The sequence below is a fragment of the Rhinolophus ferrumequinum genome, chromosome 5 (assembly GCF_004115265.2).
Source record: "Rhinolophus ferrumequinum isolate MPI-CBG mRhiFer1 chromosome 5, mRhiFer1_v1.p, whole genome shotgun sequence".
Taxonomy (NCBI): Eukaryota; Metazoa; Chordata; class Mammalia; order Chiroptera; family Rhinolophidae; genus Rhinolophus; species Rhinolophus ferrumequinum.
In genome coordinates, this window is record NC_046288.1 from 87,809,876 (window position 1) to 87,837,710 (window position 27,835).

At 58.3% G+C, this 27,835-nt stretch overlaps 1 protein-coding gene across 1 annotated transcript; it reads left to right on the plus strand.

Annotated features, from left to right (window-relative positions):
• CPLX1 (complexin 1) lies at positions 1 to 27,536 on the plus strand. The gene is made up of 4 exons (XM_033106309.1): positions 1 to 160; positions 1,463 to 1,566; positions 19,916 to 20,091; positions 25,618 to 27,536. Exons 2-4 carry the CDS (start codon positions 1,536 to 1,538, stop codon positions 25,813 to 25,815), a joined length of 405 nt encoding a protein of 134 aa, XP_032962200.1. The 5' UTR covers positions 1 to 160; positions 1,463 to 1,535; the 3' UTR covers positions 25,816 to 27,536.
• Positions 27,537 to 27,835: the final 299 nt, after the last annotated feature.

Consider the following 27,835-nt stretch of genomic DNA (forward strand, 5'->3'; position numbering starts at 1 on the left):
GACGCAGGCGGGAGGCGGGGAGCGCTTCCGTGTGACGCGCCCTCCTCGCCGTGCCCTTCAGCCGCCGCCGCAGTTCCAGGGCGCCACATGGACCCGGCCGGCCCCAGCACGCTCCGCCGCTGACCGCCCGTCCGCTCGCCCTCATCCCGGCTCCGGGAAGGTAACCGGAGCCCCGCGCACACCCCGCTCCCCGGCCCCGCCGCTCCTCCCTGCCTGCTACCTCCGCGGCCGGGCTGGGCGCGCACTCGGCCCCGGCGGGCGCTGTCCGCTGGCGCGGTGCTGAAACGGCCCGCGCGGTCCCGGCCCGTGCCCTCCCTCTTCCTTGCTCGCTCTCCGAGTCTCCTGCCTCTCGTGTCTCCCCTTGCCCTCCCTCGTCCTCTGTCTCTTTCTTTCTCTTTCCTGGCGCGCTCCCGCCTGAGGGCCGCTCGGCAAAGCCGGGCAACTCGCCCGCCCGCAAAGCCGGAGTGCGGCAAGGCGGGACCCCCAGCCTGCCGCCCCTGGGGGAGCTCTAGCAGCACCCCGGCCTCTCTGCGGCTGGGCCCTGCGGTTCCCTCTCCCCCAGGGGCCAGGGGAGAAGTTTGGAAGAGAATCCGCTTTGCGGCAAAGGCACCCCTGCGCACCAGCGCTTTGCGGGAGGGGGCCACTCCCGCTGCCACCCCTCCCCAACCCGCACACACGCTGGTCTCCTTCGGAGGAAGGAGAGGAAAAACCACAAAACAGTGGATCTGCAGGGACCTGGGTTTCCCTGCCAGGAGAGACATCACGGGGGTGGGGGGGAATTGCAGGTTTTACAGGAAGCATCTCCCCACCAGAGTTCCAGCTGGCCTGGACCCAGGAGGTCCCACTCCTGGAGATGCAGGTGGAGGGGTGGTCTACCCCCCATTTCCATTTGTTCCCACAAGGCTGAGCCCCCTGCTGGTTCTCCCACACCCATCTCTGTGGTGGGCAGGTGGCAGTGGGTACTGATTCTCCCTGGGTAAAGCCTAGTCTCCCAACACTTCCAGCAGCAGCCACAGGGACCTCCCTGAAGGGGCACCCACTCAGGGCCCACTACCCTAACCCTGTTTCTCAGATTGACCCCACCCTCCATGGCCCAGGGCCCCCCAGGGAGGCAGCAGAGCCAGTCACCTTCAAACGCCCCTGGGGCCTGCCCCTGCTTCTCACAAGCTGGCTCTGCCAAGTGGTGAGCACCCCCCACCCTGCAATAGCAGCTGAAAGCTGGCTTCAGAAGCCCCAGGGGCCAGGTGAGACCCCTTTGCAGATCCAGCTGTAGTCCTGGGATCTGCCTGCCCTATTCAGGGAGTGGGGTGAAAGCTCCCCCCACAGGGACCCTATTAGGTGCCCCTTCCCAGTGCCAGGGTCCAGCAAATGACGCGCTCTCAGACTGCAGGCCCATGCTCGGGGAAGGGGGGCAGGAAGTGCAGCCAGTCGGGGCGGCCCGTGACCACCTCCTCTCCCCTAGGCAGAGGACTCAGCCGCACTTGCATGTGAGCTCGGACCCTCAGAGGAGCTGCTGAGGAATCAAAGCCATCGTCATGGAGTTCGTGATGAAACAGGCCCTGGGAGGTAGGAGGGGGGCCGCTGCACCGAGCTGGTCGCCAGGCAGGCACATGGGTCACCCTCAGCTGGCTGCACATATCTGGGCAGAGTGGGGCAGGGTTGGGATTGGCGGAATGTGCGCTGGAATGCTGTGGTCAGGGCAAGGCAGCAGGGCCCCACTCAGCCTCGGCCAGACAGCCCAGGGTGGGTTTCAGGGGCACTAACGTGGGACCGGTGGCACCCCAGGGTGGGCAGAGTCAGGGGGTGGCCGCAGCAGCAGGGTACGCAGGAGGCCGGGGCTGGCTGGGCACAGGGACACGAGACGCAGCCCCTCCGCAGAGAGGAGGGACCCTCTTTCATCCCAGCTGACTCCTGTTAGAAGGGAGTCCTGTGCCTACCTGGCTGAAGACCGTCATTGTGGCCAGACCCCCAGCCCAGGAGAGGCAGGTGGTGTAGGACGGTGGGCTGAGCCCGGGGGTGTGGGGGGTGGGGGAGGGTGGGCAGTAGGCCATTGGGCAGTGTCCCAGGCTGGGCGTGGCTCCCCCCACTGGCTGGCAGTGGGCCACACTGGCACAGATGCGTCACCCCAGGCCGTGCGTCCCAGCCCGAGCTCCTGTGACGGGAGCCTGCGGGCAGCGCCCCACATCGCCGTGAGTGATGGCTTCCTTGGACGGCCTCTGTGGCCACACCCTGATGTGGTGCCACTCACAGCCAGGCCTCAGTCAGGTGCTACGTGACAAGGACACCGTCTTGGTGGGTGCGAGGTCAGGAGGAACCGGGAGCTTTGGCCATAGGTGGGGGGCGTTGTGCCCCACTTGTGGGCTTGTGTCCTAGAGAATGGCTGCATTTCTGCTCAACACAAATGAAAAGAAAAGACATTTGGGCCTGGCCCGGGGGCCACATTCCCTGAGGTTTCCTGGTCAAGGATAGGCTGTAGGTTGAGTCTGATTATAATGATTACGTCACCGGGATGGGATTCAGGGGCCGGCAGCGTCCTGGCGGAGGGATCCATGCTCCACCCAGCCAGCCCCAGGCTGGTGCAGATAATTAATTAGGCAGCTAATTCAGGCCCTGAGGTGGGCTTGCAGGGAAACTGCAATATCTGATTTGGCTGTCTACACAGCTGAAATTAGCTGGGTAATTGCCAGTCTGCGCTCCCTTTGTTCCATGTCAGCCCAAGTTTCTCCTGTGGCAGGGACGATGCAGCGGGCTTCCTGAGGGTGTGGGAGCGAGGGGGAGACCCGTGGGGTGCCCCAGGCTGGGTGTTGCTCCCCCATTCACTGGCCTGGGGTTGGGGGCTGCGTCAGACCTCCGGGAGAGGCCTTCCTTCTGTCTTTGTGCTTCCTCTCTGTGGGCTCTCAGGACGCGCATGAGTGACAGGGAGACAGACAGAGGGACAGAGACAGAGCAAAGTGTCTAGAGATGGGTGAAGCCAGAGAAACGGGGTCTGAGTATGGAGTTGGAGAGAGAAGACACAGCCCAGAAACAGACCGAGAAAAAGACAGAAACGGAAATGCCCCAGGACCTGCGAGACAGTATGTGGGGAAACAGAGCCGGAGGGAGACAGACGTAGAAGAGACAGCAAGGAGTGTTGGAGCCAGATGACAAGGCAGCCAGGGGAAAGCATTGGAGGCTCAGGGACCCAAGGAAACGGGGCAAGAAATGTTAGAGCAGAATACATGGGCACAGAGAGAGACGGAGAGATAGGGACGGACGGACAGGGACAGAGAGACTGCCTCCTTGCACACTCAGAGGCTCAGTAGAATGGAGGGAGAGACAGGCTGGCAGGGCGCCCGGGCAGGCCTTCCTCAGCTGCGCTGAGGACAGGACTAGATGCGGCCTAATTAGTTGGTGGCCATCTGAGGCTGTCCCCAGCTTGGTGGGCTGCAGCCGTAAGTCCTCTGCCGAGGACACACCCGTGTCTTCCTGTTTGTCCTGACCCTGTGGCTCAGGCAAGGCCTCTGCTGGGGACAGAATCCTGTATTGGACAGACAGATGGGATGCCCGCAGACCCCCCAGCGTGTGGCTGGTTCTGCTGGGCCGTGTCCATTCTGGGGCACCCTTGACGGGGGGAACTGGGTCCCACATTGGCTGGGCCTCAGACGAGGTGCCTGCCCTTGGCGCTGTCCCCCCACCCTCCCAGCCCTCGAGCTCTGGTCATTGCTGGGAGGTTGACCAGGCTTTTCTGTGGTACTGAGGCCACTCACTCCCACAGTCGTCTGGTCACTGCCCCACCAGCAGCCTCTGCCCTCTGCATGTGCCACTCACCAGGCACGTACCTACCACACAGCCAGGCTGGACCTGGGTGACACTGTGCGGGGACAGAGCAAAACCAGGGGAGGCAGCTCAGAAGTGCAAGTGCAGCCTGACGGTGTGACCTCCCCGCCCTGGGCACCCCCTCCGACTCCTGACGCCGCCGGTCTCTGCAGCCAGCCCCATTGGGCAGCCGGTTGTTCTGACTGCTGCTGCAGATAGTCCTCTCCTCCTGCAGCTTGTCTGCGTGGACGCTGAGCCTACCTCTCTGGGGAATACAAGGTCACTTGGAGCAGGGCCAGACCCCTGGGGGCACCTGCTGCACCGGGAAGGGGGAGGGAGGTGACCAGGTGATGAGGGACAGTGAGGGAGGATGGCAGGCCGCAGACGGGGAGGGGCCGGCACAGTGGGCTGGCAAGCTGGGGCTGTCCTCGGCGTGGCCATGGTGTGAGCAGTGGGGCCCAGTGCCAGCGCACCGACTGCCCTGGCACGTCACACCCCAGCAAGGACAGCAGCATGACCTCACTGCCACTCCTGGCGCCAAGCTGTTTCTCTAAGGGCAGGTGGGCGGCTGTGAACCACAGAGGAAGGGACAGGTGGCTCCCAGAGTCCCTCCCCGGAGGTGACAAGATCTGCCAGACACTCCAGCTTCTGGGCACTGGAGTGGACATGGAGGGCTTCACATGGTGGCCGTCTCTCTCTGTCGAGATGCTGCCTGAGAGTGGCCAGACGGGGCCCGTGGGAGCGTCTGCGCTTAGTGCTCTGCGGGCTGCCTGGGGCACCTCTGGTCCTTCAAACTCGGAAGATGTGACCCCCGGCCACAGCTCTCCTGGGTTCTGCCCGAGGCTGGCAGGAGACGCTCTCGGGGCCAAATCATCAAGGGGCATGTCCGGCAAACTTGTTCTCCCCCACAGAACGTCCTGGTGGCTGTCACCCATCTTGGACCACCCCACGGTCCCTGCAGACACCCCCACATTTTAATTCACAGTGCTCTGTCCTGAAAGGAGAAAATGCTCCTGCCAGTCTGGGGCAGCTCGCCTGGGGCACTGGGGCTCCCTTTCTGGGGCTTTGAACCGGGGCCAGGCTCTCTGGCCACAGCCGCAGACCTGCAGGCAGGTCCTCAAGGGCATCATTTGAAGAAACTGGGTTTGCCCCAGGCCGGGAAGTGGCAAAGGGCCCTGGAGCGGTATTCACACTGTGGGCGAGAGCGAGAGCACGGCCAGTGTCAGCTCAGTGTGCTGCTGCAGACGCCCACCAGGGGCCTTGTGGCTATTTTCGCCCACCCAGCCAGTTCGTGGCCTGCTGTCCCATCGTTCCTCCTCAGTGTGACACGTTCTGTGTCTGGAACACATTCAGGTTCTTGGGGCCTATGGGGGGGACAGGGGAGGGCTTCATGCAGGAGGGGACATCTGAGTTGGGCTCCAAGAATGAACAGATGAGACTGGGACACAGCATGTGCAAAGGACCAGGGGCTGCAGGGGCTGGGTTGGGTGTGGACACAGTGGGAGATTCAGGGGAGACCATGACAGGATCCCGACCCCAAGCCCAAGGGGGTCTTCTCACAGAGCTCGTGTCTTCCCTGGGAACCCCCAGTGTCTCTCAGTGGCTTCGTCAGTGTGGACAGTGTCTGTGGGGAGTCGGCTGGCACTGTCCTGGCGGCAGGGAGGCTGGTGTGTCTCAGGGAGGCGGAAACCAACAGCCGCTGTCCTGAGGCTGAGCTGGGACAGCAGCCTCGCTGGGTGAGGCAGCAGGTGTGTGGGAGACTGGCCACTGTCCCCCAGGCCTCCATGGACGGAGGAGAAGCACTTCATGGAGAGCCTTGGAGAGCCTCGGGGGGCTCTGTGGTCTGGGCTCTCTGCACCCTGTGGGGGGGTGTGCCATGAGCTCTTGGCTGGGACACCCCAGGGTCCCCAGATGTGTCCAGGCCAGGACAAGGCTGGGAGAGGGAGGGCAGCACCCACTCAGGGCTCCCACAGGTGGGTAGGGGTGTGTCCCTCTGTGAGCTGGGAGCATTGCGGGCCCCTCTTCTGTTTAGCAGCCTGAGCCCCCCCCCCCCGGCCCCAGCTGCTGCACCGGACCCCAGCAGGGTCCTGTGTATGTCTGCAGCTGCCCCGTAGACCCAGCACTGGGGCTTCTGAGGTCCTTGGAGGTCAGGCGGGGCTCCTCCCTGAACCTCTCTCGCCTCACCTCCTAGGATGTCAGGTCAAGGGCTGCGGGGGCAGCCTGAGACCCCTGGTGTTCCTGTCCCGACCCCAGTGTCCACCCATGGGGCTTGACAGCCACAGGGAGGCCAGTCACCCCATCCTGCCTCAAGCCCAGGTCCCGAGGGCAGGGCTGGGCCCACTGGCTCTCTTTCCCTGCCTGTCTGTCTATGAGGGGCACCCTATGGGCCTGGCACTGTCCCACTGGGACACTGACCATTGGGCCCGGTTCTCTGGCACCTGGAGGAATGGTGGCCAAGGGCCGAGCTGGGCCGTGGGAGGAGCCGATGGCAAGGGGAAGCTTTAGAACTCTGCACCGGGAAGGCGCTTTTGACACAAATTACAGAGAACCACAGAGTGGCTTGGATAGAGACTTGTTTCTCTTATGTGTGAGGTGTCAGGAGGTGGCTGAGCTGCTCAGCATAGCCATCAGGGACCTGGCTCTGGCCATCATTGTGCCACTGTCTCATTCCGGTGGAGCTTTCACGCTCAGCCTGCCCCTCACGGTGGCAGAGTGGCTGTGGTTGCTCCAACATCACGTCCACAGTCAGGGCAGAGAGGAGGGGAGGAGCTCAGGGACAGCCCTTCATCTCTTCAGCCAGTGTGTTTGTGAAATCTCGAGGTTTCCATTTTATGTGTCACGGCCAAGAAGGGTCTGGGAAGGTCAGGGCCGAGGGGCACATCACCCCCCAGACAAGGCGGGGCGTGTTGGGCAGGCAGCTCAGAATGCCTGGCTCACGTCAACAGGAATCTTGATTTTCAGGTTCAAGACCCCCAGACCATGAGCCCCCAGAGGGCCCGCTGTCCCCTCTATAGGCAGCCCACAAATACTTGAGAAAATACCCACAGCTGCAAATGCCATGTGGGGTAGAGAAAGCCGGCTCACTTCCTGGGCTCTCGAGATGCTTCTCACCCCATGGCTCACTTTAGAGAAACTGCCTTTTCTCCCGAAACCATGAAAGACAACGTTCCCTCAGGACAGGCTGTACCCCAGTCACAGCCCCCAGCCCCGTGTGGGGACAGGCAGATACTGTGCGCTTCAGCTGATAAGGTCTCCTGGTCAGAGCCAGCCTGTGCTGACATCAGAGGCTCCTCCAGACCCCAGGACGACCCGGGAGTATCCTGATGGGACATTGAGCAGGAATCCATTAGCTCAGAAGGAACGTCTGGCTAGGCACAGCCAGAGACCTAGGCCTTTGAGCCCATCATGGGTCAGGACGGACCAAGCGAGGGGAGGCCCCCTGACCTTCCCGCTGACCCCCGGGTCTGCTCAGAGCACTCCGATTCTGTGTCACTGGGGGCATTGTGGGAGGTTTCTGCAACTCACCTGAGGCCCCCAGGGCCTTCCTGAAGAGTCACTGGGAAGGTGGAAGCTTAGAAGGGGCTTCTGTTTGCCAGACCTCCCCGGGGAAGGCAGCAGCCTGGCCTCCGGCCGAGGTGCGAGATGGGGACCGTGGAGGGTCCCGCTCCAGGGCCCACTTAGCTTCCCTCAGACCCCTGTTCTGTGCCGGCGGTGAAAGCACAGCTGAGTGAGTGGCCTGGTGCCTGAGCAGGACAGACACAGGGTTACAGCTGTCCAGAAGCCTTGGTGCCATCTGTCGCCCAGCTTGGCTCCGTTTGGGCTCACTAATTGGCGTTTTCATCTCGCCTCTGTCTCCATTTGTCCTCTTCTGAAAGCCAAGACCAGACGCTCTGTGCCTGATGCCCGCTCGGCAGGGACAGCTGTGGCCCACAGCCCAAGGCCACTGCCTGCCCCAGCATAGCCGGCCAGGAGCCTCTGATCCCACTGAGGTGGAGGGCTTTGTTCACAGCAGGGGTTAAACTCCCAGTGGACTAACAGAGGTTTGCAAGTGCGCTGAAGGAGGGGTGGGGGAGAAGAGGTGTTTGGGGGGAGAAGAGGTGGTTTGGGGCACCTCCAAGTGGGTGCAAAAGCAAGAGGAGCATCGTGGAAAATTAGGGGAGTGCATTCAATAGGGCAGGGCAGGTCGCTGCCCTGAGGCCGGGCTCAGCCTCTTTTGGAGGGAGGCCCCAACACAGCCAGCCCCTCGCAGCGCCCCCCGGTGCTGGGCCCCTCCTGTTACAGGCGGGTGGGGCCGTCTGATGAGGGGACGTTTGTGTCACAGTGAGTGTATCTGATCTGACCTCTGTCATCTTAACTTTTGCCTTTTTATCATGCTTCCTTGCTGTTTGGCTTACTTTATGCTAATATATGGGCTGAATTATCTTCTTACAAACCCCCTGCAGTGTTCTGAAACCTGTGTGCCCTTTCAAGACATTACTTAAGCTCTAATTGTCACCATGAGGCTGGCCCTTTCCGGGGTTCTTCCCGCACCCACATGCGTCTTCTGTCTTTGTGACTGACCTGGACAGCTGGTGCTGCAGCCTGTTTTCTTAATGTATAAAAATATTTCGGTTTTTGCTTTCAGTTTTATAAGAGATGTTTATACAAATTCATTTTCTAATGTGAAAGTGGGTATTTTTCCTATCATTAAAATAGTAAATGTTCATTGTATGGAATTGAAGTAATAAAGAAAAATACGAAGAAATGAGATGGGAAATTGAGATACTGCGTTGCTTTCAAATTCATCCCTTACAATCACTCATTGCTTTATTTAAAAATATTTTTCAAGGAGGAATGCCTTAGATCCGTTTTTAATTTTAAAAGACTGCAAAGTCCTGTATGCTGTTTCTTGATTAGACTTGAGGGGGGCAGGTTCCCACCGCTGCAGGAGGGTCCGCCTCCCAAGGTGACTGGCTTAGAATAGCTTCCAGCTGTGAGCTCCTGGAGGTTGGTCCTTTGAACCTGGGTCTCAGGGAAGTCTCTAGACAGATTTACTCAGAAAGCGACCTTCAGGGTCAGAGCTCCCGCAGAGGTTTGGGAATACTTGCCCCTCTTGCCCCACCAGCTGCTCCCAGAGGCGTGGGGTGACGGTACAGTTCTGATCCTGACGGAAGATCATCTGGAACAAAAATGACTTATTTCTCGTCACCTGTGAGGTGAGCCCCGGTGCATGTGTCCCTCTGTGCTTCTCGGTGACGTGCTCGCTCTGGTCACCTCCGATGTTTTGTTAGTTTCCTGTCAGGGATGGGGACAGGGCTCTGCACAGACCTGCTGCCCCACGCCTCCTCCATGACCCTGTCAGCAACTGGTGCCGGCGTCACCACGACCAGGCGAATAGCACTCACCAAGGAACAGGGCAGCGCTCGATTACTTTTCCTCCTTATAAAGCCTTTGGTTCGCCCTATGACTGCCACACGTCTCATTTTCCATTTGCCTAGTGTCCTGTGTATTGTCTCTAATTCTTTCCACACCCACTGGCAGCCCCCTGAACACCACACCTCCATGTGGTTAGAGGTCTCAGATGAACTGCTGGTGTGCTCTCCTCCGGCATCTGCCCCTGGACTCTGGCACCTCCACTGCGGTCCACACGGTCTGCTGTCTAGCGCCCGCCCCTGTCTCATCTTCTCTCCCAGCTGGCTCCTCAGGGACCTTCTGAGGTAGGAAGGCACGTAGTGTCTCTAGTCTCCCCTCATGCTCAGATGATAGTTAAGCTGGATATAAAATTCTAGATTTAAATGAATTTCCTCCTTAAAATTTTGAAGTTATTTTTCTGTTGTCTTCCAGATTCTAAAGTTGCTGTTGAAAAGTCAGATGCTGTTTTTACTTCATGGTCATTTTTTCCATGACCTGTTTTTCTCTCTCTCTGGAGGCTTTTGGGTTTTCTCTCTGACCCTGGCATTCTGGAATTTCAAGATGTCAGGACCTCGTTGTGCGGCAGGGGTTTGTTTCCGGGCCACTGCTGCCTGTCGCTTCCTCAGAGACCCCATCACGATCCTCCCCTCCTGGTCCAGGGGACTGTCTGCCAGCTGTGGGCTCCCTGCACCTTCATTCTCTTATATTTTCTCTCCTGGTCTCCATCTCCTTACCTTCTCTTCTACTTTCTGGCGTATTTCCTTAGTTGCAGTTTCTCACTCTTCAGCTCAGTGTTTAATTTCTGCATTTGTATCTATAACTGCAGGAGGTCTTCTGTGTGTTCTGAGTGTCTGCCTGCTTCCGTCTCTGCTCCGAGCCCTGTCAGGCCTGTTTGTCACTTGGTCATCGTCTTTGCGTTGGGGCTTTACTGGGTGCTTGTCTTCAAAGTGAGCTCTGAACATCCTGGCCAGGCCTGTGTGCTGTGTGGGCTCTGTGCTCACCTGGGGGTAGACACGTGGAAGCTGGCTGTTAGGGTTGGGGATCCCCAAATGCCAAGATCTTTAGGTCTTGTTTTGGGGGCGTGGTCCCATTTCTGCAGAAATGGACTTCTGTGGCTGAATGATAGGATTTGCGAGCAGGGCAGTTAACAGGGGCTTGGGCAAGGCCTCTTTCAGGGAGCAAATACCCACTTAACCTGTTTGCAGCTGGGCTTGTCACCGCTGCACCCAGAGTGCCTGGAGGGTCTAGGTTCTTTTCCTCCAGGGAAAGGACTACGTGACTCTCTCTTGCTGGCTGGGCAGTGGGTCCCCAGGGCCGGGAGTGCAAGTGCCTTTATATCAATCTCAGCTCAGCTCTCACTGCCCCCCAGGACCTGGCACCCCCACATCCAGCGTCTCCCTGGAGCTCTGTGGGACCTCCTTTGTCCCCAAGCTGGGTATCTCTGACTTGGCTCCCTCCGGTCCTGCTCCATTTGTCCTTGTGGAATTATATTTTAAATTCCTTTCCTCTCACTTCCCACCAGGAAACTGGGGGACGCACGTGAGCACTGTCTTGGCAGCGGTGCCAGTCTGGGCAGGAGCACAGGTGTCAGATTGTGTGACGTGTGGTGTGTGCATCACGCCTCCATAAAGCTGCATTAACAACAGGTTGTGAGTGTCACTGAGGCCACCTGCCTTTGCGATGGCCATGCAGTGGTCACCACCTGAGGCACGATGGGGACAGGGGAGGTGGCAGAGGACAGGCAGGGCAGGGGTCTTAGCAGCCACAGGGACCCCCTGGAGGAGAAAGAGCCTCGGCACACCCCTGTCCCCCTGGCTGTACCCCTGCAGAGGGGAAGGCCAACGTCAGGGTCAGGACCCCCACGGAGTATGGGCAGCAACAGGAGTGAAACAGTTCTCGAATGTCGAGCCATCTTTACTTCCCCAAATGAGCCCACTGAGTATAGACTCTGTACGAAAGGCCAAACTCCACTTCTGCTCTCGGGGTTCCATTCTGCTATTTATGCGGGCGCCTGGCCCGCCATTCATTCATTCTCTCTCTCTCTCCCCTGAGTTTTGGCATTGTCCTCATGCCGATTTCACAAAAATAACCTGCGGAGTTTCCTTCTCTCTTCTCCCTTCCAAGAACATTCTAAATATCACTGGAGTTATCATCTTTCTTGAATGTTTGAAAGAATCCATCTGTGAGTGCTTAGACACAGTTCTCAGTTTTGACAGCATTTTTAGAGAGTCTATTCCGTTCAAGTTTTCAAATGAGGTGGACCCGTGTGTGCTGTGTGCTGTGGGGCCCCTTGCTGCGGGGCTGTCACTCATTCCTCCTGTGCAGGCCGCTCTACTGGCTCGCTGTTTCCAGGGCCACCTTCTGAACTGTGCACTTGGCCTGCGTGCCCTGGACGCGTGACTGTGCTGCTAGCTGTGCTCACGCCACCCTCTGCTTCGTCTTGCTCCCTGGAGGCTGCAGGTGCAGGTGTGCCGCGCATGTGTGCGCTGACGTGGGGACATGAGCATCGTCCGAGGGGCATGTGCCGTGCTGGTGGGCCTTTGGGTGTTGCCAGATCGCAGCCTCATACGTCCAGTTCCCAGATGTGCAGCTATTGTGGTTTGGATCATATTTTCTAACTCATTTGTCGTTAGAGTTCATTCTCACGGGGACCTGGGGGTTATTCTTCACGCTCTTCACTTTCCGGCCTTGTTCCTGCTTTAAAATGCACTGAGGTAGTCCCTGCAGCCTGACATTTATGCTTCTTTCCTTTTTATTGTGATGAAATACACAGAACATGAAATTTGCCATTTTCCCACGTTTAAGTGCACAGCTCAGTGGCATTCAGTACCCTCACACTGTTGTGTGGCTGCCACCACTGTCATCTCCAGGACTGTCCCATCTCCAGACTGACACTCTGTCCCCATCACATAGTAACTGCCCTCCCTCCCAGCCCCTGACACCCCCTGCAGCCCCGCCATTCTGTCTCTATAATTGTGCCCACTTTAGAAGTCTCATGTTACAGGGATCACACAGTTTTGTCTTCTGTGGCTTCTTTCATGTAGCACAACATGCTCAAGGCCCATCCATGTGGCAGCGTGTCAGGATTTCCTTCTTTTTAAGGCAGAACTATGTTCCATTGTGTGGATGGAGCACCTTTGCTTGCCTGTCATCCGGCCCCGGACGCCTAGGTTGTCCCCACCTTCTGGTTTTTATGAATAATGCTGCAGTGAACGGGCACCATAAACGTCTTTCAGTCCTTTCACTGTCCCTGCTTTCAGTTGTTTGGGGTGTATACCTAGGTGTTGACTTGTGTCAACTGAAAACTAACACTGACCAGGTGTTTTGTCACCCGAAAGGATTTATTTGGGAAAAGAGAGGGTTGCAATCCAGTGCATGCGAGCTAAAAGGAGGGGAGGGAGTTAAGTGGAGAGAGTTAGAGCGCCAGGGCGTCGTTATAAACGGAGTTCTGGCCGATTGAGCTCCAGACGCAGAGCCGGGACCCCCTGCCATAGGCCCTAGCTCCACCCACAGGCCCTCCCACTGCTTGTTGGCTCCCAGTTCCGTCTGTCCCTCTTATCACTTGCTGGGCCACAGGAAGGTCTGTGTTTAGCTTCTGAGGACCCCACACTGTCCCACAGCGGCCAGTGCTCTGCGTTCCCACTGACGGAGCGCCCGGCTCCCTTTCCCGCGTCCCGCCTGCACGTGCCTGGTTTTCTGTTAGATTCTGTAACAGCCATCGTCACGGGTATGAAGTGCCATCACTGTGCTGGGGACACGTCTTTGCTCTTCGTAACCCTTCCAGGAGGCTTTGAAAAGCACGTGTGCTGTGTTTCTCAGGGGCGGGTGACTGTGAGCCTACTTTGTACCTGCCAAGCCGTTTTCTGTCTTCAGAAGGGGATGTTCACACCTAAGGTTTTTTCCTCCTCACCTTCCAAAAATGGCATCTGTGGTGCACACACACCTGCACCTGCTCTCCTCGGCGGCCCCTCGTCCACATGGCCACCTGGGAGTCTCTGACGTGGGTGCATCGTGGCCGTATGCCCGTGTGGCCATGTGCCCAAGATGTCACTCATCTCCAGTCATTTGCCAGGGCCACAGCCAAAACAAACAGGCTGCATAAGTGTCTGTGGGCATGTGTTCCTACAGCAAAGGCCTTTGTTTTAATGGGACGGACCTCTAGCAGAGGGTGGTGGTGAAGGGTGGGTGGATTCTAAATGTGCTTCAGGGATTCCAGTTGCTTTCCCAGCGGCTGTGGTCATCCACCTTTCTGTGCGGACTGAGAGGACGCCTTCCCCACACTTGGCAGCAGTGACGTCACGTTGGCCCCTTTGCACGATGCCCTCCCTCTGCCCTGGGCCTGGCATTCCCTGATGTGTCACTAGACTGACTAGCTTGCGCTTTTGTTCACATAAGTGAAATCCTATGTCTGGCTTCCCTCTCGGTGTAAAAATCTGAGACTCGCGTTGTTGATGGCAGTAGCTCACGCCTTCTGGTGACTGAGTGGACGGACCCGTTTGTGTGTCCATCCACCTGCTGACGACGTTTGAGGTGGTTCTCGTTTGGGGCGTTATGCACATTCCAGTTCTGTCTGTGTGAGAACTTCTGTTCCCGTTTCTCTTGGGTAAATACCTAGGTGTGGAGCTGCTGGGTCGTGTGGTAGGCATGTGCCATTTTATAAGAAACCGCCAGGTTGTTCTCCACAGTGGCTGCCAGGTGTCCCCCAGCTGCAGTGGCCGAGGGTGCCAGCCCCAGGCATCCCCACCAGCACTCAGGGTAGTCCATCCTCTTCATTTTGGAACCTAGGAGGCATGTGGTGGTTTCTTTTTGTGGACGAGTTTGCAGCCCTTCTGACCATGTTGAAGTTATTTGTGCATCTTTTCTTGCACTTATTTGGTGAAGCGTCTGTTCCAGTCTTTTCTCTTTTGAAAACCAGGTGGTTTGTATTCTTGTGACTGAGTTATGAGTTCTTTATGTCTTCTGGATATATAAGAGCTTTATCAGATACATGCTTTGTAAATAGACATGGTCTGACAATTAAGGCCAGGAACTCATCCTAGAAAAAGTGCTATGGACCTCATTGCTGAATATGACCACGGTCACCTTCCAAGTACTCCCCTTGGGAAGCTATGCACCGGTGCCAGTGCCTAGTCCACCCTTCAAAGCAATTTTGGAACTCTTTCTGGAATGGCCATTAGAGCTGTCGTCGAATGTCATCAAAATTTCTTCTTTTCAATATTTCCTTTAACTTCAGTTAAAGAAAGAAGTCATTGGGGGCCAGATCAGGTGAGTAGGGAGGGAGTTCCAATACAGTTATCTGTTTACTGGCTAAAAACTGCCTCACAGACAGTGCTGTGTGAGCTGGTGCATTGTCATGATGCAAGTGAATTGGCAAAAAGTTCAGGTCGTCTAACTTTTTCACGCAGCCTTTTCAGCACTTCCAAATAGTAAACTTGGTTAAGTATTTGTCCAGTTGGTACAAATTCATCATGAATAATCCCTCTGATATCAAAAAAGGTTAGCAACATTGTTGCAACAAGTTTGCGAACTTAATTGTCCGACCTCATATTCTCATTCTGTGGCTTGCTGTTCCATTTTATCTGCATCTTTTGAAGAACAAATATTTTTAATAAATGTTGATGAAGTCCAATTTTTCAATGTCTTATTTTAAGGTTTATGCTTTCTGTCATCTGTGTCGGAAGACTTTGCCTAAGCCATGATCACAGATTCTTCTTGTATGCTTTCTTGCAGAAGTTTCACAATGTTAGATTTTACATTTAGGTCTATGATTGAGCTTTGTGTAAGGTGTGAGGTAAGGGAAGTATAATTGTTTCAGTGCCACTTGTGAAAAGATTACCCTTTCTTCATTGAATTATCTTTGCAGCTTTGTAAAAACAATCTAGTGACTATGTGTGGGTGGGTCTCCTTCTGGACTCTGTTCTGATGCATCGATCCACATGTCCGTTCTTCATCAATACCACACTCTTGAAATCAGGTGGTGCAAGCCCTCCACAGTTGTTCTCCAGCAAAACTGTTTCATGTGCTCTCGGTCTTTTGCCACCTCATATAAGTCCTAGGACCAGCTGGTAGTTTGTTCAAAAAAGCCTGCTTGCATGTTGATTGGGGTTGCACGGCCTGTGAGGATGCTGAGCTCATGCGCCACTGACTCCATGGACGTGGTATGTCTCTGTTCACGCAGGTCTTCTTTCATTGCTCTCAACAAATCTGTAGTTATAGGTGAAGCAGTCTTGCACATCTATTAAAAATACAGGTATTTTATGTTTTTGTCAGTATTGATAACGGACTTGTTTTTAAATTTCACATCCCTATTGTTTTCTGCCCGTGTATAAAAGTCCATTTGTTCGTGATTATTACAGTCACTTCTTGGTTCTAGTAGTGGTTTTGTAAATTCCTTAGATTTTCTGCACAGATGATCATGTCGTTAGTTCAGAAGGACAGTTTTACTTCTTTCTTTTCAATTGTCATGCCCTTTATTTCCGTTCTTGACATAGAGCAATGGCTAGGTCCTCTATGGATGGGACCAATGACAGAGAGAATCCTTTGTTGCTGGGCTAAGAGAAAAGTGGGCACCATCTCAGCACAGACTACGTGATGTTAGTTGTAGGGTTTATTAAGGTTTTATTTGTGACTCAGTGCATGGCACGTCTCTCTTCAATGTTTTCAATTCGCAACTTGCCAAATGTTTGTTGGGCACTGACTATGTACCAGGTGTCACCTGGGTGCTGGGCCTGCAGCCACGAGCCAGTCAGAGTCTCGTCCTCACGAGCTTACTTTCTATTGGCAGAGACTGACAAGCAAACATGGCACCATTTCAAGTAATGGCACATGCTGGGGATGAAAATAGGGCTAGAAGGTGATGAGGGCTGTTTTTTCTTTGCCCACTTTTCTTTGGGGTTAATTTTCAGATGTATAATAACAAGAATTTATGATGTTACGTGGGAGTCTGGTTTCATGCTTCCTTACAAGGAGCTTGGTTTCCTCAGCCCCACTTAGGGAAACCTGGTTCTTTCTCCAGGCTTGGGGTCCCCCTCTGTCCCTGACCCTTCTCTGAGTCCCGTGTCTGTGGGTCTGTCCCCCCACCCTCCCCGAACCACACCATGGCCACACCAGCCACACTGTGTATCCTGCTTCTTCCTTCCTATGTTTGTCCCAGATGATGGGGACCTTTGCCTTTCCATATATGCAACTTTCTCAGCTTGTCGATGTTCACAGAATTTCCTTTTTAACTCAGGTGTTTGATTGCGATTACACTTATTCATAACTCAGTTAGGGGAGAATGGCATCTTTACATTATGGAGTCTCCCCGTCCATGAACGTGACAAGTGTCTTTTGTTTTTTAGTTTTTCATTAAGTTGTATAATTTTTCTCATACTTTTATTTCAAACCTGTAGTGGGTCAACAGTGTGGCTCCAGCGTCCATGTCTTTACTTTGACAGCTGGCCTGTGCTTGACACTAGGTGAAGCTGGTCGTGTGCAGGAACCCTTCCTGCAACCTGTGTGACTTCTGCGAATCTAAAATTATTTCAGAATGAAGTTTTAAAAATCAACTCTAATGTACGTACTACTTAAATGTATGTCGTATCAATTACGGAAAATGTAGTGAACATGGGTCCATTGTTTTGACCATTAGGGTACCTGTGTATTTGTGGTTCCCGGGAGAACCTGTCTGGGGAGACACGGGGTTGGGAGGAAGTGGGACACAGTTCTGGATGGGAACAGCATGCACCTGCCCTGTCCCTCCCCAGGCCTGCAGTAATACTAGCAGGAGCAGTGAGGGAAGAGGACCTGGGGTGGATGGGGGCAGGGCAGACCCCCATCTCTTCCCTTGCAGGTTCTCTGAGAACGTTGGTGAGTGGCTCTCTCCAGCTGTTGGGCGATTTCTGCATAACCCGCCCCCCCATTGTGGGACCCTCTGCCCCCAGAGGTTTATCTGACTGTATGGGAGAGGGTGGGAAGCACCAGCCCTATCCACCCCCAACCACCCTCTTGAATGCTCTGGTCCTCACGTGTCACCGGGGAAACTGAACCTCTAAGAAGAGTGAAGGAAGAGATGGGGTTGGCACCCTGGACACCCCCCCGCGCCACGCCTGCATGGCAAGTTCGGTGCCGGACCCCAGCTGTGGGACCCCAGTCGAGTCCAGCCGCCTCCCGCAGTCGGAGACTGGGGCACCAGTTCAACTGCTCAGTGCCTCAGTTTTGTCACCTGTAAACAGGGTGATGCACAGTGCCTCTCTCCGGGGAAAATGTAGGGTTGTCCTCATGCACAGAGGGTCGGGGCAAAAGGCAGAGGGCATGGAACGGAGACCCCCAGGTTCTGCCACTTAGCCCCACCCCAGCCCCCACCACCTGGCCACACCAGCCCCGCTTCCCCTGCGTCTGTGCCAGGAAACAGCATGTTGGGTTTCTGTGCCGTGAACAAGCTCCCTGTAGTGTTTGCTGCAGGGTAGCCTCTGCTAATCTCCAGCTAGGGGGGCTCTGGGGCGTGTCCTCACAGGGTGGGGTCCTGTGGCACTCCAAGGTCACGCTGTGGACACCCCAGGAGCACGGTCCACTCGGACAGCAGTGGCAGCCAGAGTGTGAATCCATGTCCTCTCCCTGGACTAGGAGAGGTCACCCAGCCTCTCAGAGCTGCCCCTCGCCCGCTCGTTCCTCCCTTGGCCTTCCTGACCCCTCTGGCCAAGTGAAACACCCCAGAGCTCAACTGGGGGCTGGGGACCCTGACACTCAGAGCCAGAAGGGCCCCGGGCAAGGCCCGAAGGCTGGCAGCTGGTGGAGCAGAGCTCAGCACACCGTCGGTGCTCAATAAATGCCTGTTTTGATTATGAGAACCATGGCCCGTGTAATGTCTTAGAGGGGCAGGTTGAGAGGCCCAGCCCACCGAGTTAGGGCCCCTCAAACCCCAGCCCCCGACCCCCACATACCTTTCCTTCTCAGGAGAGATGTGGATGAAATGGCTCGCCCACCTCCACCTTCGAGGGAAAGCTATTGTTCACTCTCTAGTGTGAACTAGCTTATTCTAGTGGTGAGAAGCTGTGCCCAGAGTGCTGTGGGCGGCCAAGGGGCCGGGAAGGATGGGACGACTGCAGCTGCTGCTGGGGACCCCACCTGCCGGAGATGGCAGACAGGTTCTGGCCTAGTTATCTGGGGGAACTGGAAGAAGACGAGATAAGTGGCAATATGACCCAGTTTCCCTTCATTCATTGGCCCGAAATCTGCTTTACAAAATTTTGCTGAAGTGGTTGCAAACTGACCCTGAGGCTGTCTGTCTGGATCTGTGCCACTGGTACCTGGTACAGGCAGACGTCCTGTGCTCAGTGACAGCGGTGGCAAGCTGACCTGGTCCTTCTCACCCCCCAGGACCCTACAGTAGCCTCCGGCAGCCAGAAGGCCCTGTGGTATAGGCATTGCCCAGCCTGATGGGCATCTAGTTTCTAGCCCAGGGTTCAACCACAAAGTTGTTTTTGTCCCACCGACATCTGGTGGCCTCCCAAACTACTCCCTGTGCCCACACTGGGGGGGGGGGAGGGGATCACAGCTGCAGCAAAAGCAGCATTTGGCACACTCACCTGCAGGAAAGGGGACCTGTCCAGGTTCAGTATTGCACAGACCTGTGCAGTATCATAGTAGCACAATAGTACCAAGAGCGCCAAGGACCTGGAAATGGAGAATCTGAACAAGGCAGAGGGAAGGGGGTTTAGGGCTGGGCCTCAAAGCCAGGGCGGGATGGGCACCTCTGGAGGCTGGCAGACGGGCAGTGGTGTTAGCACCCACCCACACAAACTCGGTTGGGGTTCTTGTGCACGCCCACCTCCGGGTTATTCCCTATTCCCGACATGGGCTCAGCCAGCCTCGGGCAGTGCTGGTCAGGGGTCCGGGACCAGAGGAAGGGGCATGACCTTCCGGGACAGGAGTGGGGATGCAGCCTCTGGTCCCCACTCGGGACTGTGGGAGGAGGATGGCAGGCTCAGGAAGCAAGAGGGGAGTCCCCTCATGAACACGGCTGGTCCCAAGGGAGCCTGCAATGGGGTTGGCTGGCTCTCTCCTGCTGGCACTCCGTGTGCGCGGGGTGCCCTGCGAGCTGGCTGCTCCAGGCTGAGGCAGGCCGATGGGCAGTGCTGGCCTCTCTGTTGCCCCAGATGCCTGCGCGCCGCCGGGCGGGCCGTGGAGCTCCCTGGAGCCACCAAAGGGCCAGGGCTTGCTGTGCGACTGCCACGCTCCGCGGCTGTAATTACACGGCTCTGTCCTGTGGGCCGAGTCACAGGGGGCGTCTGGGGAGGTGATTGTTGTTTCCTGTGAATCAGGAGCTCATGAGAAAAGTGGTGGCTGGCGCAGCGGAGAAATTAGGGCCCTGGTGCTGCAACACGCAGCCGCGGAGGCTCAGGCCAGGGGCCTCCGCCGCCTTCTCGATGCTCCTCCATCCAAGGTCCGCGCGCTTGGCCACTCCTTCCACCACCTTCCCGAGGCTTCGTCTCTGCTGGACACACGACCCAGAGAGGACACAAACAGCGGCCCCTCCTGGAGCGCGCGCAGCACGAGAGCACAGCGAGCTCTGCTCACGACAGCCCTCCCCCCTCCTCCCCCCTGACACACACGAAGGCCACGCTTCCCTCTGTGGACAGAAAACGCCAGGACCGAGGGTCTTGCCCGGTGCGGCCGGCGCTGTCTTGCGTCTGGGCAGGGCCTTCACACAACGGCGGCTGCCCTCACCCTGTCGCTTTTCTGTTCGCAGGGGCCACCAAGGACATGGGGAAGATGCTTGGGGGCGACGAGGAGAAGGACCCTGACGCGGCCAAGAAGGAGGAGGAGCGCCAGGAGGCGCTGAGGCAGGAGGAGGAGGAGCGCAAGGCCAAGTACGCCAAGATGGAGGCGGAGCGCGAGGCCATGCGTCAGGGCATCCGCGACAAGGTGGGGACCGCGGCGCGGAGTGCGGAGCCCGCCAGGACCTCACTGCCGGGGTTGCAGCGCCCCGCTTGGGTGCTGGGGCCGGGAATCCCCGACTGGTCCTGGATTGGGGGCGAGGGTCTGCCTGGGAGGGGCCGTGTGGAGCCCTTTCTGCCCCTTCCCCTTTGCCCTGCTCCTTTGAACAGACCTTTGGATTGTCCACTCAGGAACTTCAGGGGGAGCAGGAGAAGTGAGGTCACTGCATCCCAAGTGTCCACATCTGCAACAGAGCCTCACGGGGGATTAGAGTGCCCCCTGTGGAGGATGGTCCTGCCCTGGTGGGTGGGGGCCTCCCAGGCTCCTTAGGCGGTAGCATTTTGTGGGGGACAGCCCCCCAGCCTGGCTGTCTCGGGGATTCACTGCTGGTACTCCCAGGAGAAGGGCATGGGGAAGCACCGGACACCCCCCCCCAGTATTCTCACGCTCACAACAGGATGTGGGGGGCAGCAGGCCTTCCACCTATGAGATCTGGCTGGAGGGTGGGCTGTGAGCTGGCAGCCACAACCTTTCCAGAACCATCTGGGTGGCCTCCCCATGCGTGAGTGGGGCACTGAGAGCATGTACCTGTCACCTGGGGAAGCTGAGATCCAGAGTGGCAGCGAGGCCCGCGTGTCTGGTGCAGTGAGGGGCCACAGGTGGTCAGTGCCCCAGGGACAAGTCTATGGCCCGTCCTCAGTTGTCCATGCAGCAGCCAGGTTGGAGGGTGGGAGAGGGAAAGGCAGGCAGTGGGCTCCCACTCATCCAAGGTGGGCCCGGCTGGGCGCCAGGCGGGAGGAGATGGGCCCTCCCCTGGGGGCTCAGGTGGCACGAGTGGTGTGGGTCTGCACTCCCGCGAGCCACATGGCCTCCCAAGGACCTGGAGGCCTTACCATGGGCTTTGGCCCCCACCACTGGCCCCTCGCCAGACTGCCTCCTCTGTGAAGGCACTTGTGAGGCACGGGTCCAGGTGCCCTGGTGGGAGATTCGGTTTGGGGGGGGGGCGTTGCCTTGCTAGGTTCCTTACTGCTCCCAACTCAACATGGTGAGGCTTCCTGAGGGGGTCTCCGTGGTGCCTGGCCCTGGACCAGTGAGGTGCGGGGGCTGCAAGGCAAGAAAGCCCGTGGATTCTGCCTCAGTGTGCCCAGGCAAGGGCCAGCTCCATCCAGCCCGATGCAGAAGCCAGACCTAGCGAGTGGGGCAGCATAGGTGGGATGCCTGCAGGTCTCTGAGCCCACAGGAGCCCCCACATATATGGGACATGGGTCACACGACGCCTTTCCTGGAGACTTGCAGAAAGCTCAGTCGATTGTTATGACAGCAGCTCCTCAGCACCCCCACCACCCCCAGGGCCCTCTGCAGCCAGGAGTCTCCTACTGAGGGCTTTGTGAGCTGTTTGGGGAAGAGCCAGAAAATGGGCACCATCAACCAAGTAGGCTGTGACTGGGAATGCCAGAGAGAGAGAGAGAAAAACAGAGTCCCCCAGCTGCTGGGTCGGGCAGCTCAGGACGGGGTCTGACCTGTTCTGGATGCTGGAGACCCAGGTCTTCCCCACCTCACCACTCCAGCCTCTAGAATTTGGTCCACTCCAGGGAGAGCCTTCAGTTCAGCAAAGAGGTGCCCGCCCTGCTCCAGCCCCTTGCCAAGTGGGAAGCACGCGTAGTGGGAGGAGAGGTGTGCCCCAATGCTGTGGGGTGCAGGGCCAGAGCTGCCCCCTTGACCAGTTGGGGCAGGGCGCCCCGTGGTGGCAGGTATAGAGAGCTTTAGCGCCTGGCACCTCCCGCCTGACAAAGTCCCCGTTGTGTCCCCAGCACCACAGGGCCCTGCCCTGGTGAGGTGTTGGCCCGTCACCCAGGTCTGCACTATTCTCCGCAGAGCCCATCTCCACCTGGGTATACCCAGTGTCATGCGGGGTGTCCGCTCCTGCTGCCTGCATAAGAACGCAGGACATGGTGAGGCCAAAAAGGAACACCCATGGAGCCATAGATAGGGGAGTCATACCATTAGTCTTTCTTGCTGGTGGCTGGGTTGGAGACACAGGAAGCAGGAGCCACAGGATCCGCAACCTGCTGTCCACTTCTTTGCCAACCAACCCCACTTGCTAACTGCAATCTGCCTCTGGATTGCCTCTGCAATCCACAGTCCTTACTAGCTCAGCCACCATCTTCTTGCTAGCCCCCATTTGCTGCTAGCGTAGCCATCCATGGCAGTTATATTAATGGCCAATGGCTCACTGGTTACAGCTGACGGCCAACTAGCCACAGCTGATGGCCATCCAATCAGTTGATGGCCATTTACTACCCGAGTGAGCAACTTTCCACATGAGGACGAGAGCCTGGAAACTGCTCTCTGGGGCTCTGTCCCCACACCCAGGTATCCCGTCCCCTGCCCTTTTGCTCCCCATGGGTGGGAACCCTGCTCTTGAGGTATGGCTCCCCCAGATGGCCCTCCGGGCTCCAGACCTGGCTTCCTCCCACCCTCCTCCCTACCCTCAGTGCCGTGTACCCCCGCCCCAGGTCTTGTGGGGGCAGGTCAGAGAAGGGAGTGTTGAGCTGCCCCAGTTCAGGCCTCCATCAGATGGAGGCCGAGGGGCCAGGCTGGGGTCATGCGTCCTCTGGGACTCAGCTCCCTGAGCGACCTCATTCCAGGAAGCAGAAGCTAGCTTGGGAGACTGCTCGCCTCAGGCTGGTGGGGAGCGCCTCCTCTATCCCGTCCCCTGCGTGAGTCCAAGTGGGAGGAGAGATTGGCCCACTTTCAAGTCGTTTGCATGCGTTCTTCGTGATTGGTGTTTCCAGCGTCCACATTTGGCAACTCAGAGCCAGAACCAGCATCATTTCTGTGCTGAGCGGGCAGGTCCCAGTCCCCACTGGCCCTGAAGTCGCTCAAGGGTTGGTCTGAGGTTTGTGCCAACTATAACAGGTGTTGGCGTGACTGCGTTTAGTTTGGTCCTATTACAGATTCTCACTGCTAATGAGTGGCAAGTGCCCCTGGGCTTCCACAGGGTCCTCTCGGCAATCAACATTAAGAGGGGGCACCTCTGTGGTCAGGGGGCCTGGTGAATGGCTGTTGATGGATGCTTAGACCGGGCATGGCTGGGCATTTGTGTCTGGAGCTTGGAAGCCTCAAAGCGGCTCTCAGACGACAGCGGAGCCAGCTCTGGGGCGGACCCCACGTCACCATCTCCAGAGAGTAACCGTGACCCTCAGGTCGAGCCCAGAGTGGCTGTAGCCTCAGAAAGCCTCTGAGCCTCAGTGGAACAACTAGGCTGGGGCCTGGGGTCTCCGTCCTGGACCCGAGGGTAGGACCCCGCCACTGCTTGCAGATAGGGTCCGTCCACAAGCCCTGAACTTGCTTCCCTGGTCAGAGTCCCTCCCTCTGCTCAACGGAATACCCCATGTTCCCTGCTCCACACGCGTGCTCACTGTTGCTCACGTGTTCCCCTGAGCATATGCACCTCTGGCTGAGTGCAGGCTGAGCAGTGCAGCTCCTGGCCCCAGCACAGACCTGCACCTTGACACATGGACGTCCTGTGGGAGGAGGTGGCTGCTGGGCTCCGTGCCCTGGCTGGAGGAAAGCTCTCCCTGGTCTGACCTAGTTTCTGGCGGCATCTCTCCCCAGCCCACGCTCTGCCTCACATCCTTTCCTGCCTTCTGTGCCCTGGGGATGCTGTTCCCAGAGGTGAGGTTGTCCCAGAGCCGTGACCCCCGGGAAAAGGGCCCTGTGGTCCTTGCACTGGTCCCAGGGCAGTGCCTGGTGTCGGCCCGCTGCTGACCTGACGTCAGTGCTCAGTAGGGAGGGCCCTCTGGGCAACGTGCCTGCTGCTCAGGACATTGTCAGGGCACCTTCACTGCCCCTCATGGAGACCCTCCCAGTACTCCCGGTCAGGGGGCAAAAGGGGCTTTGTGCCGCTCAGGGCCCCTGCTGGAGAAGCACCCACAACCTTCTTCCTGTCCTCAGGGCCTGCAGGTGCCCAGGACGCCCGGGGCTCTGCTCTGGTCCCGAGTGGGCTGAGAGCCTGGCTCCTCTTCTGGGACTTGTGCTGAACGTGGCCCTTGCTTCCCCCATGTCTGAAGGCCTGCACAGCCTCCGGGGAGGACATGCTGCAGGCTGGGGGTGGGGCACAGTCAGCCCCGCCCCGGTCTGGAAGCAGAAGGAAGGGCCTTCAGGAGAGCCAAGGCACCCCCCGCAAGCAGAACCACACTTCTTTAGGGAGGGACTGACGAGGGATGAGTGGGCCATGGGGGTCTCCACAGGAGCAGCCCCCCTCCCAAGGCCAGGGCCGAGTACTCGTGTGCCCCTCAGCGGGATTCTGCAGCCTGTCAGTGTCAATCGCTGACACCCCCACACTCCCAGTGTCCCTTACCCTCCTCACTGCTGCTGCTCCCGTCCTCTCCCTAACGTGACAAGGACCTCAGACCTAGCCAAGGGGCACCCCTCCCCCAGCGAGGGTGGGTCCTGAGCTTGGCAGCTGGGTCCCCCCAGCCCTAAGGTGGGAGGCCTCACCGAGACCACGGGTACACTCTATCTGTGCTCGTGGGTCGGGGGTGGGGAGGTATTGGTCTCCTAGAAACTCCTCTGGCTTCTGGAGGCCTGAAGGCCAAAATGAAGATGGCAGGCTCTGCTCCTTCTGGGACCTACTAGGAGAGAACCTGCCATCAAGCAATCTTGGTGTCCTTGGCTGTGGCAGTGTCACTCCCAATCTTTGTCCATTTTCATGTGGCCTTCTCTCTGTGTCCTTTTCTTTCTCTTACCAGGAAACTCTCATTACACTTCTTCCGGGGTCCCGGAAGATGGCCCAGGGTCATCTCATTTCTATCCTTACCTGCATTCCATCTGCAAGGACACTGTGTCCAAATTAGGTCACATTCTGAGGTTCCAGGTGACATGGATTTTGGGAGGACACCATTCAACCCACTACAAAGAGAACTGGGTAAGGGTGGGGGGCAGACACAGGAAACCAGAATAGAGGATTCCAGGGTGCCTAGAGTGTTGGCTGAGGGCACACCCAGGGGCGTCCAGGACAAACACAGTGAGGTAGCCACTGGGCACCGTCCTCTGCTAGCGGCCCACGGACTGTGCAGTCATCTGCCAGGGGCTGCGGTCATGGCCGCATCCAGAACGACCTCCTGTCACCAGACCAGGGACCTGGGCTGCATGGGCTCAGCCAGCCACCGAGCAGTGCGTTCTCGCCGCCACTGCCCGCTGCACCAGGCGCTCCAGTACCGCAGCCCAGGCCGGGGGAGGATGGCACAGCGTCCCTGGAGGCGGGACCACCGCCTCGCATCCGCTGCCTCCCACCCCTCCTGGCACGCTCCTGGGTGGGGACTTCTTCCGGGGGTCCTGGTGGCCGTTGGTGGGGCCTGGTGCTCCCACACCCGCCTCCGCCTCCCTCAGCCACAGGCACCGCCTCTCGAGGCCACTCGGCCCGTTCCGCTGCGCCGCGAGGGTCCAGTCCTCCGGCTCCCGCGAGGCGCCGGCCGGCCGGGAGACCCTGACCCCGCCCTCTCCCCGCAGTACGGCATCAAGAAGAAGGAGGAGCGCGAAGCCGAGGCCCAGGCCGCCATGGAGGCCAACGCGGAGGGCAGCCTGACACGGCCCAAGAAGGCCATCCCGCCGGGCTGCGGAGACGAGCCGGAGGAGGAGGACGAGAGCATCTTGGACACGGTCATCAAGTACCTGCCCGGGCCGCTGCAGGACATGTTCAAGAAGTAACCCCGGCGCTGGAGAGCCCTGCGAGCCGGGAGCCCCCACCCCGCCGCCCCCTCGCCCACCCCCGTCCCCGCCTTCCGCGGAGGCCCCGGAGGGATCTCGGGAGCAGAGTGCAGCCCCCAGCGCCAGTATAAGCCATAGTCCTGAGTCTATCCGCCCCACGCCCCTTCGCGCCGCGGGAGCCTCCGCCTTCCCTCTCCCCGCACTGCCGTCGCCACCGCCACCGTGGGAGGGGCGCCCGACCCCCAGGGCCCTGCGGTCCCGTGCTGGAGGCCCCGGGGCCAGACCCCCTGCGCCTCTGGCCGCGAGTGGGTTGGACCCTCACCCAGAGCCTGGACCGCTCCTTACTGCTCCCGCCCTTCATCGCCTACCCAGCAGCGCCCGAGGCCCCGGCTACCGAAAGGGCCAGCCCCTCGACCATCCCTGGGTGCGCGATCAATGCGTGGGTGCGCGCTTGTCCGGGCCCAAACTCAGGAGCACAGCCATAGTGGGGGTGCTGGGAGGGGCGAGCAGCTGGTGCCCGGGGCCCCACCCGTGGGGCAAGGTGGGAAGTCGCTCCCCGCCCGCTCAGCCTGGCCCCCAATCCCCTCCCCCCGTACTGACACCTGGTTGCTGGATCTCCGCATCTTCCTGTCGGCTGCCCACCTCGCTCCATCCCGAACCGGTCATATTCACTGTCCCCGTCTCCCTCTGTCCTTCCTTCTCCCGTCTTGGCCCACTCCTCTGGAAGGGTTTGCTTCTTTTGAATGCCATGGCCTTTTTCTTAAACTAAGGGAAACAAAGCAATACGATTAGGGGGGAAATTCTCACACCTCTGAGTGTGGCACACAGTCTCTCACATACCCCCTATAACTCAACGCTCCCCTCTGAGTGTGTGTGGGCCCAGCCGAGCCCACCCACTGCCCTCCCTGGTTGGCACCTCGTCCTCTCCGAGGCTTCGGAGGGCCCTGCCCTCACTGTCTAACGCCCACCCCATGACCAAGAGCTGGGGAGGCCCAGAGCCCCGGGACCTGAGTGTCGCGTGTAGGGACCCACCCCCTCCACAGGATGGCGGTGGCCTCGCTAGGTCCCGCCCCGAGCTGGGGGCGGCGAGGTGCGCAAGAGGTGTCCTTGCGCGTAGCCCAGGGGGGATTAGACAGAAGCACCGACCTTCCTGGGCCTCCCGAAGCCCTCAGTTTCCTCCATCCTTGTTTAAGTTGCATCACAATGTGTTGAATCTCAGGTAAATGAGGTCTAACGTGTTTGGGGAGTTTATTTTGACAGAAAGCCGTTCTCCTCGCCCCGGGCCCTTCTGTTCACATCAGAAATTCATTGTGTCCACGTGTTGCGGGCCAGGGGCGTGGCCCTCCATCGCTGTTTAGAAGCCATACAATTAGACTGCAATACTAAGTGCGACGCCGGTCAGTCAAAGACGCGTGCGCTCGCCCGGCGGCGCCCCGCGTCCTGCGTGCGCCCTCTGACTCCTCCCGATTCCACGTCTTTTTAAAATGCCTGTTTTCACACTTTAAAAAGCCAGCCCTGAGCAGACAGGCCATTGTCTCGTAGAAACCCAGCATCCAGTTCCCAGCGCGTGGGGCGCCCGGAGCAGCCGAGCTTAGCGTAGACCGTGGATGTCGTCTGTACGTCTGTCCTTGCGCCTGAGCCTCCTCCTGCATGTGGGGGGGCGTCGCGTGTGTTCTCTCCGGATGGAATCACAGCCAATAAAATAGTGATTTCACACCGTGTGGCCGGCCTCTCCACAGCTATGACTGCCGGGGAGGCGGTGTTGGTGGGACCCCACAGATGCACACCCTCCCGGCCCCGTTGCGCGACCCTCACCCCCACCCCACCCAGATAGGAAGCCCCCGCAGGGTCTCCCGACCGCCCTGACCCAGCTTCACCCCTCTGACCCTTTCTCCCTAAGGCAGCTCCATGTACAATGCACACCAGCTCCTCAGGCCTTCTCCCACCCCCACCTGCAAGCTCCACCACAGGCCTTTCCCCACAACTATGCCATTCCCGGGGGGCTCAGGTCCCATTGGGC